This window comes from Equus asinus, chromosome 10 (genome assembly GCF_041296235.1).
Source record: "Equus asinus isolate D_3611 breed Donkey chromosome 10, EquAss-T2T_v2, whole genome shotgun sequence".
Taxonomy (NCBI): Eukaryota; Metazoa; Chordata; class Mammalia; order Perissodactyla; family Equidae; genus Equus; species Equus asinus.
In genome coordinates, this window is record NC_091799.1 from 23017613 (window position 1) to 23037125 (window position 19513).

The 19513-nt window shown below is 37.1% G+C and overlaps 2 protein-coding genes across 2 annotated transcripts; one reads left to right on the forward strand and one right to left on the reverse strand.

Annotated features, from left to right (window-relative positions):
* The first annotated feature begins 5583 nt into the window (after positions 1-5583).
* LOC106841983 (olfactory receptor 1J1-like) lies at positions 5584-6543 on the forward strand. Its single transcript, XM_014858290.2, has one exon. The coding sequence runs from the start codon at positions 5584-5586 to the stop codon at positions 6541-6543; it is 960 nt and encodes a 319-aa protein (XP_014713776.1).
* A 7759-nt stretch (positions 6544-14302) lies between these two features.
* On the reverse strand, positions 14303-16129 carry LOC139046458 (olfactory receptor 1J21-like). Its single transcript, XM_070519923.1, has 2 exons — positions 16052-16129; positions 14303-15478 (listed from the first exon to the last, which is right to left on the reverse strand). Exon 2 carries the CDS (start codon positions 15462-15464, stop codon positions 14526-14528), a length of 939 nt encoding a protein of 312 aa, XP_070376024.1. The 5' UTR covers positions 15465-15478; positions 16052-16129; the 3' UTR covers positions 14303-14525.
* Positions 16130-19513: the final 3384 nt, after the last annotated feature.

Consider the following 19513-nt stretch of genomic DNA (forward strand, 5'->3'; position numbering starts at 1 on the left):
TGACATTCCTCCTGGTTGCATCATCAAAATCCTCCTTATTACTAAATTCAGAGGGTAGTTTTCAACACTTAATCTTCTCTTACCTTAGCTCACACATATTTATATTTTCCTTTTATGTCTATGGTTGTTCTTTGATGTCTTTTTAGGGACACTCTTTCTTTGCCATTTCCTTAATTGTCAATGTTCTCTATGGTCTGTCCTCAGCCTTGTTCTCTTCCCTTTCCTTGATTTTCTTTCCCTCCTCTCTCTGTGCTTTCTCTTCTCTATATTCTTATTCTCTTTTCTCAACTTTTCTTATTTATGTTATTGCTTTTAGGAAATCTCATCCTTTTCTATGTTGACAGTCCATGAGTTTTTATCTCTATCCAGGATATATCCACCTGTTCCCTGAATTCCTTCCCATGGGTGACCCTTACATACTTCATGCTCAGTCCATTAAAAACTCAAATCTGTTTCTACTTCTGTGTCCCCTATCTCTGAGAGACAGAACAGAGAATACCACAACCATACACCCAACTGTCCAAGCCATACATTTAGAGAGGTTTTTAACTGATTTGTCTTCCTCACTTTCTACAGTCTTATGAAAATCAGTTCATGTTAAAATGAGCACATCCCTAAGATTTTGACTCTAAAGGAGACTTAAATACATATAGTTCTCTCCAATTCCATTATCTCTCTTAGACATACCTCAATAATCTCTTACCCAAATGACTGTGACCACTTCCTAACTAGTCTCCTTGCTGCTGGTCTTGCATCCAAACACTCAGTTCCTGCCCTGCCAACATTTCCTCCACCCACTGCAAAGAGAGGCTCATTATCCATTCTTTGCCTACAGTGATAGTTTTTAATATGACACTGTCAATATTCTGATGAAATTCTTCTGTGCTCTCCCTTTCTTTTTTGGATAAAGTACAAATTGTTCAGCATGGCTTCCAAGGCACTGCATGATTCATTCCTGCAAATTTCTCTGGCCTTATCCTGAACTTCTTTCTCTGTTGAAGTGTACCTTCCAGCTCTTCTAATTTTCCTGATAACAGTTTTCCAAACTTCTCATTCTTTCTATTCTGCAAGTATTTTCCTATTCCTCTTTCTCTTCCTTCCAAATATCTGCCTCTACACTGTCCACATCACCTTTCACTTGCTTTGATTGTCTCAGATCTCTGCTTACATATAGCTTCCTACAAGCCTACCTTACTTGACCTCTTAAATTTGGGTTTGATACCCCTCCTCTCTGCTCCAATGACACTTAGCACTCTCCTTCATTATAGCATTGGACACACACTGTCTTGTCTACCTTTCTTACTACACTTGGAGCTATTTTGAGAGAAAAAAAAAACTGTGTTTCAAATGTTTACCCAGGGTACTCACAAAATCCTTGCCACAAAGTAGGTACACAATATTTTTATGAATAAATAAACAAATGAATGTATTATTGGAAAAATAATGGATAAAGTGCCTCCACTTCAATCTTTGTCTCTTCTTGATATTTGCCAATCTGAATGGAACAAGTTTCCAAAGACTTCTCACACTGTCATTCTTATGATTAAAGAATATATTTTGAGCCCTGAGTATGTGCTAACTGTTATGTGTCATAGTTGACAAAAAAAATCTCTACATGCATTCAGGTGTTTGTGTAGGAATAAAAACCCTCTATTTCCGAGAAACAGAAGCTCAACTATTCCTTGACAAGTGTTTTTATTCCTTAGGGTCTAGTGGCAATGCTCCTCCAAGTTCTGTGTTGAATATGGGAAGTAAGAAGTCCACACAATACAGAGCCCACTACTCCAATGGAGGCATCATAGTGCAATGGAATTAGGTTTTCAGTTTGAAGTTAGTGTGTTTGGGTTTGAATCTTCATTTGGCCATTTTCCTTTGAGCCATGCTCAAACACAATAAAATGATAAGAACACTATCTACCTCAAGAATTATTGTGAGAACTAAATGAACTCATAGATGTGAAAATTCTTGATAAATAAAAGAAACTGCAAATAATAAAAGTCCTTATTTATATTCTGCAAAGTTAACTATCTTTAGTATTCAAGAAAGGCACATCTCCCCTGGGAATGGGTAAGGAAAATGCAATAGTTACTCCCATATAGTCCCTCACCAGAAATTTGTGGCATGGGTCCCCTGGGTTCCCAGCCTGCCTCATAAAAATGGAGACCATTGTCATTATTAGAATGTGGTGAAAAAGAGTGAGTGTACCTCATCCTCACCTCAGGGTTGAGTTTGTGACTTTTCTCCTTTCCCAGCTCTAAGTCTTTTGGAGAGAAAAATGAAAAATTAGTTTACACCCCAGAGATGACAGTATTTGAATTATTCACTCTCAAAGTAGGTAATGACAGTACTTGTATACTTCACTCAGCAATATGTGTGTTTGCGTGTGTGAATGATCAACTACAAAATTTTGCACACTCGTGCGAGGAAATTTACGTAATTTTGTGTGAGATATTGAATATCTTATGTGGATACCATAATTATAATTCCATGTGGTTTGTACATTCCTCTCTAGGAAAATGTTATCTCTTTCATAGTTTTGATGAATATCTGCCCTGAATCCAAGCTATAAGCACAATCTTCTAGGGTTAAAAATAATAATAATCTGCATTTTTTGCAAATAATTATGAAACAGAAATATATGTAATTTTCTGTTATGTTCGTTCAAATATTATGTCGTGAAGTTTTCATGAACTCATTTTATTTGCTATGTGATATTACTTCAATAGATGTGCACCATAGTTGCCTTAATCTTTGCCTTGTTTGAAGAAACTAGATAGTCCATAAAAAATATCAGCCAGGGTCTCATCTGCTTTTGTCCTGGACCCTTGAGAAATTCACTTTATGGGTAGCCTTTGTAAACCCAGTAGCTGGTATCCTACTCTCTCTATTCACTACTGATTATCTAATTAAGGACGGAGGCAATGCATCCATCCAAAGGCTTTCGTGGAAATTACGGGTCCCATATTTTTCTCTTTAATGAGGAGAACATATGTCTCTTTTTCATCAAATCATGTTCTGCTGGAGGCAATATAGCATAGTGATTAGAACATGGTTTTGAAATCAGGTAAATCTGAGATTGAATGATCTGTCCATCATTTTCATGCTGAATGATTTTAGGCAAATTACTTACATTCTCTAAGTCTTAGTTTCCAACTGGTTAAATGAGAATAATGCAATTCTGTGGTCCTCTTAAGCTGATATGATATAAAGTACATGTTACAGCAGCTGGCCTATATTATTCACACAGTGAATATGTGACTAATGAATGATTGTTAGAATTTTATTATTATTATTATTATTATTATTGATATTACCATCAAGGCACATAGCTGGAAGCCAAAGATTTTCATCCACCCTCAAACTGTCTTGAGTCACTTCCTGAAATTCTTGAGTGCTCTCAGGCAGCAAGTACAGTCTTGCTTGAGGATATAGTTAAAGAAGGCATGTAACATTGTGGGAAGAATATAGTCTTTGAATCTAGATAGGCCTGGGATCAAATCCCAGGTTCACTGCATACTAGTGCTATAATATCAGTCAAGTTCCATCACTGAGTCCTAACGTTCTCCTCTCTAAAATGAGGACCAGAATGCCTCTGTTGAAATGCTGTGAGAAGAAGTGAACAGTATTTGAAAAGCACCGCGTACAAATTAAGTACTAAATCAGATTCTATTAACAATGTAATTATTTCTAGCCCTGTAGCAGTTATCTCAGCCAAATTGGAAAGACGGTAAATTTGTTCTCAGTGTCCACAGCCTCTGCTTCATTCCACCTATACTCCTCAACCCTCTTCCTTCCTCAGTTTGTCTGAGGAGGTCAGTGCCCTTGTTCTGCCATCTAAACCTTGTCCCCAAATATGAACAACTTCCAGACATTCCATCTCAGTGAGAGTGCTGGCCAGAGGCTCTCTATCCCAAGAACATTTATTTTTAAATTGAATCTATAGTTGAGAACTTAGAGCCCTTTTTCTCTTGCTAAAAGAATTTCAGATACTAGCATCCTATTGAAGGTGGTGTTCTGGGTAGGGGTATGGAAGGTTCAGTGTTGTTCTGGAAATCACACTACATAGCCATAGTTATGCATGTCCCCTTAAGAAAAACTGACCTAGATAATCTGAAGAATCTTAAGAAAATTAGAGAGAGTCTTCCATCACTCATTCTCCAGAATCCATGAATATTGTGGGCTCAGGGTTGGGTCTGCTGAGATTCTGCTGGAATCTGTGCAGAAAGCCTTCTGCCTCTGGGACTAAATAGCAAACTATCCTTCATTTGTTTCTGGGAGACCAACTGGTAAAGCATTCATAAATATTATGATATGATCTGCTTCCAGACATAGGGAGCCAGATGGCTACTTTACTGTAGTCACTGAAAGTTATCATTTAACACGAATTTTTAACACTGGATTAAGTTGGTTCATAATTACACTCTTCCTTTCATTCAGTTAGGGGTGAGTGAACTGGGACTGGTACATGGTCACCTTCTTAATCTAGCTGACAAAAAGACAGTGAGACCAAGTCTTCATTATAAACATGTCTGTTTCTAGGCTCTCTGTTTTCTTCCACTGCTTTATTGGTTTATCTTTGTAAAAATGCATTATTTGTTGTAATAAGTATAGCTTTATGATCACTTTGATACATTATAGGGAATCCCAAACTTCTCTTTTAAAAATGTATAGATATTTTGATAAACATTGATTTGTGTTAGGAAATAAATTTCTAATAGGCTATTTTAGAGACGCCAAAAAGATTATAATTCCTTTTTAAAGTTACATTTGGCTTTTAGATTGTACTTCTTTGAATGTGATGTCATGTGGAAACTAAATAGCCGGGGGTCCTGGGATTATTAGGGTTAAATCTAGGTCTTCAACAAGGACTGATGTAAGTTTCTTAAAGAGGCTGACATAATGAATTTAATTGTATGTGCCATCTGTGATTTGTTAAACAAACTTGTATTGGGTATACATTAATTGTCTGTGATACGCTCCGGGTCTACAATCAAAGAACAAATTAGAAATAATCATGGTATGTGTAGAGAAGCAAAAGATACAAAATTAAACAGCTCATTACCCACAAAATTATGACGGGCAATGAGATTTCTGATGTCAAATCATTTGTTTTGCTTCCAGAGACCAAACTCCGAAGTCAAAATGCTTGGACACCAAAGCCCATTTTCTCTTCTTCTTACCTCAGTGACTGTGTGACTGTCTGCCTCAGTTATGCCATCCAAAAGTGGGAATAATAACAGTACCTACCTAGCTCACCTACTTAAGACTGTTGACTCAGTTACTACATGTAAGCTATTAAAACAGTGCATCAGGACAGTTTTTAATAAACATTAACTATTAGTATTATCATTTACAGAGACTGGCATCTGGTTGAGAAAGAAAGTAGCTATGTAAAGTAAACCTACACTTTTCTACGTTTAACCAGCAAAACATGCATCAAATGTAAGAAAATATACATGAAGATATTCTCTAAATCAAAAGAACATCTCTATTATGTTATGCCACAGTGATCATTTTTTTATCATGAAACACTCTTTTTCCCTTAAGCTTTCCCCATCAGTTCCCTCCAGCTGATATTCCAGTATGAGGAGGGAGAACCAGAGCAGCATGTCCGAATTCATCATCTTGGGGCTTCCCTTCTGGCCAGAGCAGCAAAGCATGTTCCTCACCCTGTTCCTGGGCATGTACCTGACCACGGTGCTGGGGAACCTACTCATCATACTGCTCATCAGGCTGGACTCTCACCTCCACACCCCAATGTACTTCTTCCCTAGCCACTTGGCCTTCACTGATGTCTCCTTCTCATCTGTCACTGTCCCTAAGATGTTGATGAACATGCACACTAAGTACAAATCCATCCCCTGTGCAGGATGCATTTCACAGACATATTTTTTCATCTTATTTGCTGCTTTGGACAGTTTCCTGATCACTTCAATGGCCTGTGACAGGTATGTGGCCATCTGTCATCCTCTCCATTATACCACCATCATGAGTCAGAGAGTTTGTGTCATGCTGGTGGCTGGGTCCTGGCTCATTACTTGTGCTTGTGCTCTTTTGCACACCCTCCTCCTGGCCCAGCAGTCCTTCTGTGCTGATCACACTGTCCCTCACTTCTTCTGTGACCTTGATGCCCTACTCAAGTTGTCCTGCTCAGACACTTCCCTCAACCAATTGTTAATCTTTATTGTGGGAATAGCAACCATTGTGCTTCCATTCTTAGGCATCCTGGTTTCTTATGGCCATATTGGGGCCACCATTGTCCAGGCTCCCTCTACCCAGGGCATCGGCAAAGCCTTGTCCACTTGTGGATCTCATCTCTCAGTAGTGACACTTTACTATGGGGCAATTATTGGTCTATATTTCCTTCCTTTATCCAACAACACCAATGACAATAACATAATTGCTTCATTAATGTACACAGTGGTCACTCCCATGTTAAACCCCTTCATTTATAGCCTGAGAAATAAAGACATGAAAGGGGCCTTGAAAAAACTCTTGAGTAAGAAAACATATTCTTCCAAACGATACTTACCTTTCTTTTAAAGCACTCATATGCTCTTATTTCCATAGTAACATGTAAATACAAATTATTGAAAATATAGCTCACTTGTCTTGTTTCCATAGCTGTTACTCCTAAATCTTTGCTGACATTATTCTTCCACCTGATAGAGAGAGTATTAGAATGTTATATGCTTTATGGGAATTAATTTGCTCTTTTCTCAGATAATGTGGATTGTAAATACTTTGAGGTTGCTATGTCACTTTAGTTGGTACCAATGAATAGAAGCCATCAGGATAGCCCTTTCCCAATATTAAATTTGTTATCAAATGTGTTTGACCTTTGACATTTCCATTTCTAAAGGATTTTCCATTTTGGTGACAATATGGCTTCTCCTTCACCCAGGCACCCAGGCATCCAGGGACCCTGAGCCCTTCTAGAACTTTCAGGGAGAGCATATTAAATTTTACTTTCCTTATATAATAATTTACTCTCTGATTTATTGACCGTCAGGAATATAGCCCATGCTTCCTTTCTCTCTGAACACAAACAGGTAATCAGCAGCAAAATTAACATCACCTCCATTGTCTCAGGTACTGGTTGAACAGCTTAATATGCATTAAAATCATCTAATTTAATCTTGACAACAACCCTAAGAGATATTTTGGGAAAACTCAGGCTCAAAGAGCTGAAGAAGACTTCCTTAAAATTGCAGTTAGTGAAAGGAAGTTTTCAATCTTGGCTGTTGGGCTCTAGAGCTATTCAGCCAAGGACCATAATTGTTTATATGGATCACTGTGTCCTGATGAGGAATAATTAGCTCAGCCTAGTGGCAGAGGACATGAAAACCTTGCCAAAGGATGTGTTGCTCTACCTGAGACTTCACAAATCAGAATCATCCAGACACATGAAGTTCTATCTTTTCCTGATGAGCACAGGAAGAGGGAGCAGCTGGTGTCAGGATGTTAAACTGGAAGTTTTATCTGAGGCACCAAGATTTGATAGATACCAGATACCAAAGTGAGTATCTGCAAGATATTTTGTATCTGTAAGATACAAAATGAAGATGTTTATATAAAATACCCAATAATCCATTTCATAGCTTTTGAGCCTCTCAACGTAGATGTGGATCTAAAAATTTCCTAAGAGCTGGAGATGAGAGGTTCTTGTAGAGTGGTATTTTTTTGTTTGTTTCTTTTTTTTTTTGAGAAAGCTGCACAGAGAGCCCCAAATCTTCCAACCGAGAAGGGGATGATTTCCTCCTCACTTGAAGTTTAGTAGGAGAAGTTTCAAAAGAATGATTTAAAGAGTTTGATGTATATCCCTTGCCTTATGAGAGTGAGGGCAATAGGAAAGATGAATGAGAGGAGAGAGAAAGAGAGAGAGAGAGAACTGGAATTATGGAATAAAATTCTATTTGGGAAATACTTTCACTTCTCCTGATGGTGGGGCAATAGAAGTAAAAATGTTTCCTATGGACCATAGGTGGATTATGTGAGAGAGAGAAATGGTATGAAACCATTTTCAATTCTTCTCAAGAAAACCTATTAGAAAGCCTAGGAAGCTCCAGGAAAGAATAAGAGATCTGTAGGTAATACATCACTACAAAACCAGGATATGAGGAGAAGAATTCACAGGAAGAAGTATACTTACAGGATGTGTGGGAAGGCAGTGCAGCAGTCTCTGAATATCCCCTGGACTAGAAGCGACAAGAGAATGAGTCTTAACCATCATCCAGGTCAAGAGAAGCCAAAACATTTTAATACAGTAGCAATCAAAGAAAAATATTATTGTTATCACCTTCTCATTCTTCCTTCCATACTCCATCACCAGAAAGTGGGTTCAGAAACTGCAACTGGACTTGAGAAAAATGAGGAGAAAGAGACAATGTAGCATTACGACTCCTTTCTGAACCTCACTTACTTGCCTGCAGCTAGATCCAATGAGGGAAAAGGAAATTTAACTACAGAATTGAGGCAGTGTTTGTGATAGAACGTAATCTTTACCCTTTCTAATACCTAAGGATTAGAAGAGAATTTATGGGGTCCAGAAGAGTTTTTATTCAGTTGAAGAGGAAAACAATCCTCAACTAAGTAAATTTTTAAAGAATAGCAAGAAAAAATTGCATCTCTTGAGAAGTACTTGTCCAACATTTCAGATATTAAGTTTGGTAATTTGGATTATTGTTTTAAAAAAAATTTACCTCTTCCTTCTCACTTCCAGGGCAATAATATACTTTCCCACTCTAATGAGGTTAGGTGTGCCCTTGTGACATAAGAGCTTTTCATACTCTTGTGTATCAGTTAGCACTTGCCACAAAAATTCTGGATAACAAATGACCACAAAGTCTCAGCAGCCTTCAACAATAAGAATTTATGTTAGTTAGGAATCTGAGGATTAGTTGACGTTTGACTGATCTACCTTAGGCTGATCGAGCTGGGGTGGCTGATTTTCCAGACTTGGTTGTTCTCACTCATGCTTCTGTGGTCAGCTAACCAGTAGGTTAGCTGATCTAAAGTAGGCTTATCTTGGGTGGCTCTGTCCCTTGAGTCCCTCAACCTATTCCTGGGACTTGAACATGGACACTCTCTCAGCCTCCTACACAGTCCCCCTCTCTTGTCCTTGTGTCCTATTCTAGATTGTCTGCTGTTAACTTAGCATCATCATCACCCACTTCTAAGGCTTCCCTTGCATTGTGGTGGTCAGGCTAGAAACCACATTTTCCAGATTCTTCTTTTCTGTATTGTTCATATTTAATATTTTCCAATAAGAGAAACTCATGAGAGATTTAGAAGGCAGAGGGGAAGACATTACTCTCTGGAGGCAATTATATCCAGAAGTATTGGCAGATGTGAGATTCACAGTAGTTTGCAATTGAGCTCCTAAGAGCTATCTGCATTACTGCTGCAGATTAAGAAATTTGGGGGAGATTCTCAGTGATTTTTGAGTTTTGCAGCTGCTACTCATCAATCTTTTGTAACTAACTGTTTTAGACTTTAGGCTGAAATCTTTTGTTTTAGCTTTCTTAATCTTCAGAGGTAAGTTCCTTGACCTCTTTCCTCCAGCCCTTGCAACAGTTTTACCAGCAAGCACTTTTGTTCTACTCTCGTGAACAAATCCTTACCGATATACTTCCACTTAAAGATTACTCATCATTTATCTGTATTTATTTTTTGGAGTACACATGAAATTATCTAATTATTACTTTTATCAATTGCAGAGTAGTAGAGAAAAATAAACCCTTTAAAATTAATTAATTTTAAAAACTTCATTATTCATATGAAGAAACTAAGTGAATCTCTACCTCATACATTAAAAACACTCAACTCACATGTTTCAAGGACTGAAGGAAGTTTTAAAATTTTACATAAAAAAATAAAGCACACTATCTTTATGTACATGAGACAGAGAAGCCCCTTCTTTTCTTCTTAAAAATTCAGATATGTTTGGCTTAAACCACACTGTAAAGAACATGATTTACTAGCTCACGTCAGTAGAAAACCCTATAGGGGAATGGAATCTTCAAAGTGCTATAATAATTGAATCTTGTTGAGTTGTCACCAAAGCATATGGTATTGATCTTCTATTATTCTATTCTGATGACATGTATCTCAGTTTCTATTCACACAGTGTTAATTAGGTCAGGGGCATGGGTTTCACTCCAGAGACTCAATTGGCTTCTATTTTCCAAGGTCACAAACTTCACTCAGACTCTGGACAATGACTTGCACTTATGAGCTGTTAGTCATAAGGTGTTTGTGTGTGTGTGTGTTGAGTTGATATTAATATCTCTGAGTTTAAAGGACATTTATTCTGATAGTGACACTACAGTGCTGTATCAGTCCTGTAGGTTACTTTGCTGAATGACTCTATCTTTTGAGCAAGGGTACAGGGTGGACACACCTAATGCTGTGTTATCTGTAGCAAACTGTGCTAGAGGGCATTCCACCAAGTATTCCTACTATTTACATAAATTCAAGATGTTCCCTCTGATAAGAAATCTGAGGCCCCCCTTCCTTGGCCTCTGCACTTTTCCTGCTGTCACATCCCTTCTTTGTTTTCTAAAAGACAATGATTGTTGTTTTCAAGGTGGCTTTCTCAAGGAAGTACATTGAAGTCAAGAACTCAAATAAAATAATGCATTAATAACTTTAATCACGTTAAAATTGACAATAACAGATAGTAAAAAAAAGTCATAAGCTTCCAATAATGGAAGGCATTTGCAATATATACAACTGACAATGTATTTATTTCTAGGTTATATGAAGTCTGTCCTACAATACAATAAATTTTTTAAAAGCTAATAAAAAAGTAGGGAAAAGAAATACTCTTATATCCCACAAAAGAAAATTTTGTATCAATAAGGATAGCGATGGCTGCTCCAGTGGGGCAGTGAGGGTCTTCTAGAGGGTTGATGGCATTCACTGTGTGATAATTCAGGGACTGGGTTCAATTCTCTCTCAGGGCAGCAGGTAATTTGATTCCAGACAATAGAGGAAAAGACACATATTTTTCTTTAAAATTCCATCCAGGAAATAAGACACATTCTCTTTGACTGGAGAGAAGATGCCATGCACCTACACCTAAATTAGTAGAAAATGTGGCAGCTGCCTCCCAGTGACAACTTCTCACGTGGGAATGAGGTCATGAAATTTTGGTGGACAGCCAGCCATCTCTGCCACAAATATCCAATAAACATAGGCTGAGATGCTCTCCTTTATAAATAATCAGAGAAATAGAAAGTAAAACCACAGTGAGATATCAGTTTCTATTCACCAGAATTGCAAAAATTAAGAAATCTGTCAATGTCAATTATTGTTGAAGAAGTAAAGTAATAGGAATTCTCATACTCAGGTGACGGAGATTTAAATTACTATAACTTTTTAAAAATTAATAGACTTTGTTTCTTAGGGCAGTTTCAGGTTTGCATAAAAATTAGCAGAAAGTTTCCATATACTTCTCTCCTACCCCTACCCAGTTCCTCTATTATTAACATCCTGCATCTATGTGGTACATTTGTTACAATTGAACTAACATTGATATATTATTAACTAAAGTCCACAGTTAACATTAGAATTCATTCTTTATGTTGTACATTTTTTTGTTTTTTAACAAATTCATAAGGACATGTATCCACTGTTACAGCATCATACAGAACACTGCCACTGCCCTAAAAATCCCCTTTGGTGTACCTATTTATCCTTCTTCCCATCAAGACCTGCACCCCTGGTAACCACTGAACTTTTTGCTGTCTCTATAGTTTTCCTTCTCCGGAATATCATATCCTTGAAATCAGGCAGTATGTAGACTTTTCACTTTGGCTTCTTGCTGCAACTATTTTACAGAAGAGCTTAGCAGCGATATTAAGTTGAACATACACATGCCTACAATCCAGTAATTCTTCTTCTGGGTATAGAATTTACAGAATGAGTTGCATACATGAGTAGATGATGGAAAAGAGTGCTTGGAACAGTGTTGTTTGTAATTGCAAAACGCTGACAACAAACAAAATAGCCATAGAAAATAGACCAGACACAGAATGGCTATAATTAACAAGACAGGAAACAACAAATGTTGGATAGGATGTGGAGAGAAGGAAGCCCTTGTTCACTGCTGTTGAGAGTGCAAACTGGTGCAGCCACTACGGAAAGCAGTATGGAGTATCCTAAGAAAATTCAGAATAGATCTACCATATGATCCAGCTATCCCCAGAGAACTTGAAAACACAAAGGCATAAAGATACTTGCACCCCTATGTTCATTGCAGCATTATATACAATAGCCAAGACTTGGAAGCAACTTAGGTGCCCATCAAGGGACCAATGGATAAAGAAGATGTGGTATTTATACATGATGGAATACTACTAAGCCATAAGAAATGATGAAATCTGGCCATTTGTGACAATATGGATGGAGCTTGAAGGTATTACGCTGAGTGAAATAAGTCAGTGGGAGAAAGTCAAATACCGTATGGTCTCACTCATAAATAGAAGATAAAAACAACGACAAACAAACACATAGCATTGGAGATTGGATTGGTTGTTACCATAGGGGAAGGGGGAGGGCAAAAGGGGTGATTAGGCTCACATGTGAGGAGATGGTCTATAATTAGTTTTTGGGTGGTGAACATGATGTAATCTACACAGAATTCGAAATATATTATGACGTACATCTGAAAAATAAATAAATTAATTAACTATTTTTTAATTTAAAAAAGAAAATAGACCAGACAAATGTGTTACAGCTTCACAGTGGAATATTATACAATATGGATGAAGTTCACAAGGATAATATTAGACAGTAAAAGCAAAGCCTATAAAAATCAAGCATTATTCCATTTATATGCAGTTCTAGAGCAGGCAAAATTGAAGAATCAACATAGAATGGTTAAAACTTTAAAGAAAAATAAGAGAATATTGAAACTATTAAAGATACTGGGTATTTTCAAGAGGAGCAGAAGATACAATCGAGGAGGAGACACAGAAGATTAACGATATTGCTAGTTTTCTACTAGTAAAAGCCTAAAGATGGCTAAGTGAGTATTTCTTTTAATATTATTCTTTAATGTGTGATTAGATGTCATAAATATAAACACATATGAACCTATATATACACAAACAACATACTATAAATATGTATATAAATACACACATATATTTATACTGTATGAATGTTGTTACACTCTTTTATTTATATAATATTTATAATATTTTTTAAAAGTTTAAATAAAATTTCCAAGTAAACTGGGTAAAAATATTGCTCAAGTTTGAAACATATTCAAGTTATTTAAAGGACTCAAGATTTGATTTAACACATAGAGTAGTCTGAGTCCCACCTCCACTAAATATTGCTAGTTTAGTGGCACTGGGCAACTTACTGGCCTCTCTTAATATGAATTCCCTCCTTTATACCAATTACTAAGGTTAAATGAAATAATGGTTACAGAAAATTTGTCACAGGTATCAGCTTATAGCAATGAAGTTAGCTATGTTTGCTATCAGCAGAGCTAGTTTCTCAAGGAGTGAAGACAAAACTTTACCATTTCATTGGGAAATGTAGGACACTATATTCATGAATGTGGGGCAGGGAAGCACTTGTTTTTGGAATTCAGATACATTTGGATTAAACTACACTAAGTCCTGCCTGAGTTCAATTCAGGTTTCCTAGGTTTCCCAATATTCTCACTAGACATTCTTAGTCCCATATCCTGAAACGCTGAATCTCTCTTATCAGATTGGACTGATCACCCATACTCACATCATCACTTGGAAAGCTACTTTAAACTCTCCACTCTCACTACAATGCTTCACACCCAATTGGCCAACCTAGGATACAGAGGGCTACAGTCAAGTTTGAGTTCACCACATGGAGCCAGTACCAGTCCTGTCTGTACAATTTTCCAGGCCTTTTACAGAAAGCCATCTCATTTCAATATGTGGCCAGGTCCACTCAATTTAAGGGGGGAAAAATGACATACAGCATTACCATAATGCTATAAACATAACTGCAGCCAAAATTTGGGCAATTGATAAGAAATTAGAAAGAAAAATAAAACTCAATTTCTAATTAATATCATTCATAAGAATAAATTCAAATGTATTACAAAATAAACACAAAAATAAAATCAAGAATCTTCCAGGAGGAATAGTCTTCTTATCTTGAGAAGAGAAAAACTTTTTGCTATGTAAAAGTTGTAAACTGAAAAAGAAAATAAAAGACTGAAAGCTGAGATTGCATAAAAATTTTAAATACATGTAGGGCAAGGAATACCATATGAAAAGGAAAAAAAATTTAAGAAAGGGTAGTTGTGTACTTATATTTTTAATAAACCTTTCCCATGACTCTCTAAAATGAACAAAAACTAAACAGAGGAGAAAACTAAGTCCGAGCCAAAACAGAGACTGAAGGAAAAATGCCACATCAAGATTCACTAAAAAGCAGCTATTCAGAGAGGAACGGATGCTCATGTTACACATGCAGGATGGAGCAGATCTCATATGCACTTAATAGGAAAAAAAAAATGCTCATCATGGTGAAAATTTTTCTCTACTGAGTATATTCCCCAGAGCTCCTTTCATATCCCGATTCCTCAGACTGTAGATAAAGGGATTTAGCATGGGAGTGACCAGAGTGTACAAGAGAGACACAATGACATCCTTCTCATTGGAGTTACTGGATGAGGGAAAAAAGTACAGTCCAATAATTGCTCCATAGTACAGCGACACCACAGAGAGGTGAGAGCCACATGTGGAGAAGGCTTTGTACATTCCCTTGGTGGAGGGGACTTTAAGGACTGTGGCCCCAATCCTAACATAAGAGACCAAGATGCATATGAATGGCAAGGTAATGACAACCGCTCCTACAGTGACTATAACTAGCTCATTGACTGTGGTATCTGAGCTGGACAGCTTAAGTAAAGTGGAGAGGTCACAAAAGAAGTGGGGGAGACTGTTGTCTCCATAGAAAGAAAGACGGACCAGGAGGAGGGTGTGCAAAAGGGCATTAGTGCAGGATAGGATCCAGGACACAGTTACTAGCAGGAAACACAGGTTCTGACTCATGATTGTGGTGTAGTGGAGGGGTTGACAGATGGCCACATATCTGTCATAGGCCATTGATGTGAGAAGGAAGCTGTCAAGACCTCCAAACAGCAAGAAGAAATACACCTGGGAAATGCACCCAGAATATGAGATGGATTGCCTATTTGTCTGCATATTCATGAGCATCTTTGGAGCTGTGACTGATGAGAAAGAGACATCAGTGAGGGCCAAGTGGCTGAGGAAGAAGTACATGGGGATGTGGAGGCGAGAGTCCAACCTGATGAGCAGGATGATGAGCAGATTCCACAGCACTGTGGTCAGGTACATGACCAGGAAAAGGGTATAGTATATGCCTTGCTTCTCTGTCCAGATGGGGAGTCCCAGGAGGAGGAACTGAGACACACTGCTCTCATTATCCCTTCTCATGTTCTTCTCTTTTGCTGGAGATAAAAAAAGAGATGGAAATGTGCAAGAATGAGAAGTCATTATGACCATCACATAATGGAAACATAGTTTTGTACTAGTCAGTACAGGAATTTTAACCTGAATAGCTTATGCTTTTACTCCACTAATGGGCTAGTTATGATCTGTCATCAGGTTATTATGCATCAATCTAGGAACCAAAATAATCTCTTTTGGCGAAACCATGAAACATCAGAATGATGATGAGATCAGAACAGGTTGCAATGAGGAGGCCAGGAGTTCATGACAGAAATCTGAGGTTAGGAAATTATGGTGCAAGGTTAAGTCAGTAATCACTTGTTAGAAACTCTAGTAGAAGTTCTCCAATTGGTCTGTTGGCCTTTCTTAACTTTTCCCATGCCTCTGACAAATGTTTTGGTTAATGCTTTATTTCCGTGGATTGGATCAAGATAGGATAATCCAGTGGGCTTCTCTGATTTCCCAGAAATCAGAATTTTGAGACTTGGTGGGAACATCATATGTAGCTGGTCAAGGCAAGAGCATTAGGGACAAGAATCTATGTAAGTAACATAAAAGATCTAGTGACATACCTTGTAGTTTGGCTATCGGTCCTTCCTTTAAGAAAATTCCTTCCCAATCCTAAATGTTTTCAGTCTACCAGCGCTCTCTGTAAAGGAATTTTCATGGAATGTAGAGAAAAAATATGTTTCTCTTCCAAATTCCCATCTTTTTCTCTAAATTCTAACTACATCACTCTTATTCAAGTTCTTAGAACACCAGGAAATACTTTGGCTTTTCCACTCATATCCTGGATCTGCAAAAGAATAAGCTGTTTGTGTCTGTTCAGATGTCACCAAATAATGTCTCCTTTTTCACAGTTCCTAACCTACGTTTTATGCCAGTGATTCGTAACTGATATTTTTCTTGTCATATTCCAACGCTTCTAATTCTTTGCTCTTCCTATCATTTCTCTCTCTTTCTTCTTCAGGTCAGTTAGTCTTAGACTTGGCCATGAGAACACTCACAAAATGACAGGGAAAGAGAACATGATGGTCTATCTACTACAAAATAGAATCCACATACTATATAAAGATGTTCAATCTAAAGGTTTTTCTCTTTGAGAGCTTAGAACATGTCTCATTACAGAACTCACCATTCATCTTGGAGGTTAACTAAAGTTTACATTATGTAGCAAGTCTCCAAATTTAACTGAAATTATCTCTACAACTCCTACCTTATTTAGTCCACTACATTAAAAATCTTGTTAATTTAATATTCTTACCTGAATTACACAGTCAGTGTTGCTAGTCAATTCCATGTTAGTAAGAATCAGTTTCTCACAATGAAAGTGCCGACTAGCTCTCTGATGGATATCTAGGTTGTTTCTAATATTTTTCTATTTCTAGCAGTATTTCATTAATAACATTTTAATATGCCATTTTTCAACCTAACACATATATATGTAGGACAAATTCCTAGAAATGGAATTGGAAGATATATAGATTCACAATTTTGATAGATATTGTTAAATTACAAGAGGCTAAGGTGGTGAGGAAGCCTGTCATAATAGGGTCTTTAAAATGAATCCTAAACAGTAAAAGCCTTTTGTGTGAAGATCATAAAAATAGGGTTTCTAGTTGTTTGCAGAGGACAAGTGCTATCGTGTTTGAGGAACCAAGAAAATTCAGGATCATAGTCAGCATGGGAAAGTTACCAGGTTGGAGAATTATCTAGAAGTCAGTTTACAAAAGGCCTTTTCTACTATAATGCAATGTCTTTATTCTATTCTTACAGCTTATTTCCTGGTGTGAGATATGGAAGAGCCATGTTAGGAATAAGTACCACAGACTGGACACACACACACACACACACATCAACACGCAAACATATGCAATCATGCCACTGAATATAAATTCTACTCCTGCTCTACATTGCCTCTTAAGTGATGAGCACATATACCTTCAGCTACAAGGCCTGGGAAGACTCTCCCATTTCTCTCTAGAAGACACAGGACACAATGATGCAGGTGGAGTCTCTAAGGGTGTCAAAGAAGCATTGCAATCAGGGAGAAGCATTATCAGCTCAAAACCAAATAAGATAGATATATGGACACACACTTATTTATAACTCCTGGGCAACGAGCATGAATTCTAACTTTATGAAACATGGAGAGGACCTGGCGGGGGGCAACTCTCCACCTCTAGCTCCAAATTAGAGACAAACAGGAAATAATTGCTTCGTTACCTTTAGTTCCCTTGAGGGAAGAACTGTTTGTTGATAGTAGGTCACAGGAAAGTTCACCCTTGGAGGAATACTGATAATAACCGCAAAGCAGCTGCCAGGAATTTGCTGATTCACAAAGCTTTTTGCCGTCTTGAGGCACTGGGGAAATTGTGATTCAGAATCCATAATAAACCAAGGCAGAGATTGAGTGTGTCAGCACAAGTCTCTTGTTTGTGAACCCAATGTTATTTCAAAAACATCAGAAACACTCTAACACTTTCACTTTCTGAACAAAAGATTAAAGAACTTTAAATCCTATCACCACACCTGGGCCCTGAGGAACGAATCACAGTTTCTATAAAAACTGGTCTCCTGCTCAAAAGACTATGGAGTCAGCATTCTCTTGGTGTAACTTTCTCACAATACCATAGAATAACCATTCAAGAGATGCTTTCCACTAAATCTCTTAGAAATTGATTCAAATTTATTGTGTATGTCTCCAACTCCACTTTTTTTGAAGCTAGGTAGGAAATGAATATCATGTGCTCGTTATTTGAGGAAAAGATGTTTGAATATTCAAAAGTGCTATTTATTTCTTCTATTTTGTGTTAAAATCAATCTGGAACTGCTGCTTGAATGAAGAGTCTTGTAAGCTACTTAGATTTCAGAAGTGGTTTCCAGATCCTGTGGCTCATGGTTGATAATCTGTTGCTCTGATTATAATGCTACAATTGACAGACCTGTGTTCCTAAAAGTCAATAGTTGACAAGACTTCCTTCTCCAACCAGAAGAACATCACTTGCACCTCCCTCTTTTCTTACATGCATGACTGTGACTCTGCAGGATTTCTTATTTTATTAAACAGTATAACAAAAAGTGTCTCTTTGAATTAGGAAATGACATTACTATTTCCCCAGGTACTAGATACCATTTCCTAGAGTCCTTCATCTTTATCCTCTGTTATCCCAGTCCCTATCATTTTTCTGAACGCTCTTCAAAATATGCCCCCTGATATATCTTATAATTTAAAAACAAAAATAAATGTACATTCATATACACAAAAATGAAAAATAGGCAAAATGAGATTAACGGGTGTTTCAGAGAAAAGAAACTCAAATGGGCTAATAATCACATAAAAAGATGGTCAACCTCAATAATAATCAGAGAAGACAAATAAAACCTCAATAAATTTCTATTTTATATTAATAGATTGGAAAATTTAAGTTAGAACTGCTGTTCATTGTCCATAGTGTATATTAATTGGAAGACTTATGCTCTTCTAATAGGAAACAATATGGCATTATGTTTTACAGTTGAAAATGTGCCTTGGACCATGCAATTCCTTTCTCAGATTTATATCCTAAAGAAGTTTTGCACATGTACAACTGGAGACAAAAATAAGAAGGTTCATAGCAACATTGTTCATAATAGCAGAAAAAATGAAAAAAATCCAAAAACAAATAAATTATGGTATTTTTACATAAGAAATATGGTAGAGCAAGTATATGCCATATCAATGAATGCCATATCAATGAAGTGTGACATTAGTTCTGGCTTTTCACGTATAACTTTCATTATGTTGAAGTTCCTTCTATACCTAGTTTTTGAGAGTTTTTATCATGAAAACGTGTTGAATTTTGTCAGATTTTTTTCTGCAACTGTTGAGATGATCATGTGGTTTTTACACTTAATTCAGTTAATATGGTGTATCACATTAATTGATTGCATATATTAAACCATCTTTGCATCCCAGAAATAAATTACCCTTGATCATGGAGTATGAACCTTTTAATGTGCTGTTGAATTTAGTTTGCTAGTATTTGTGTGTG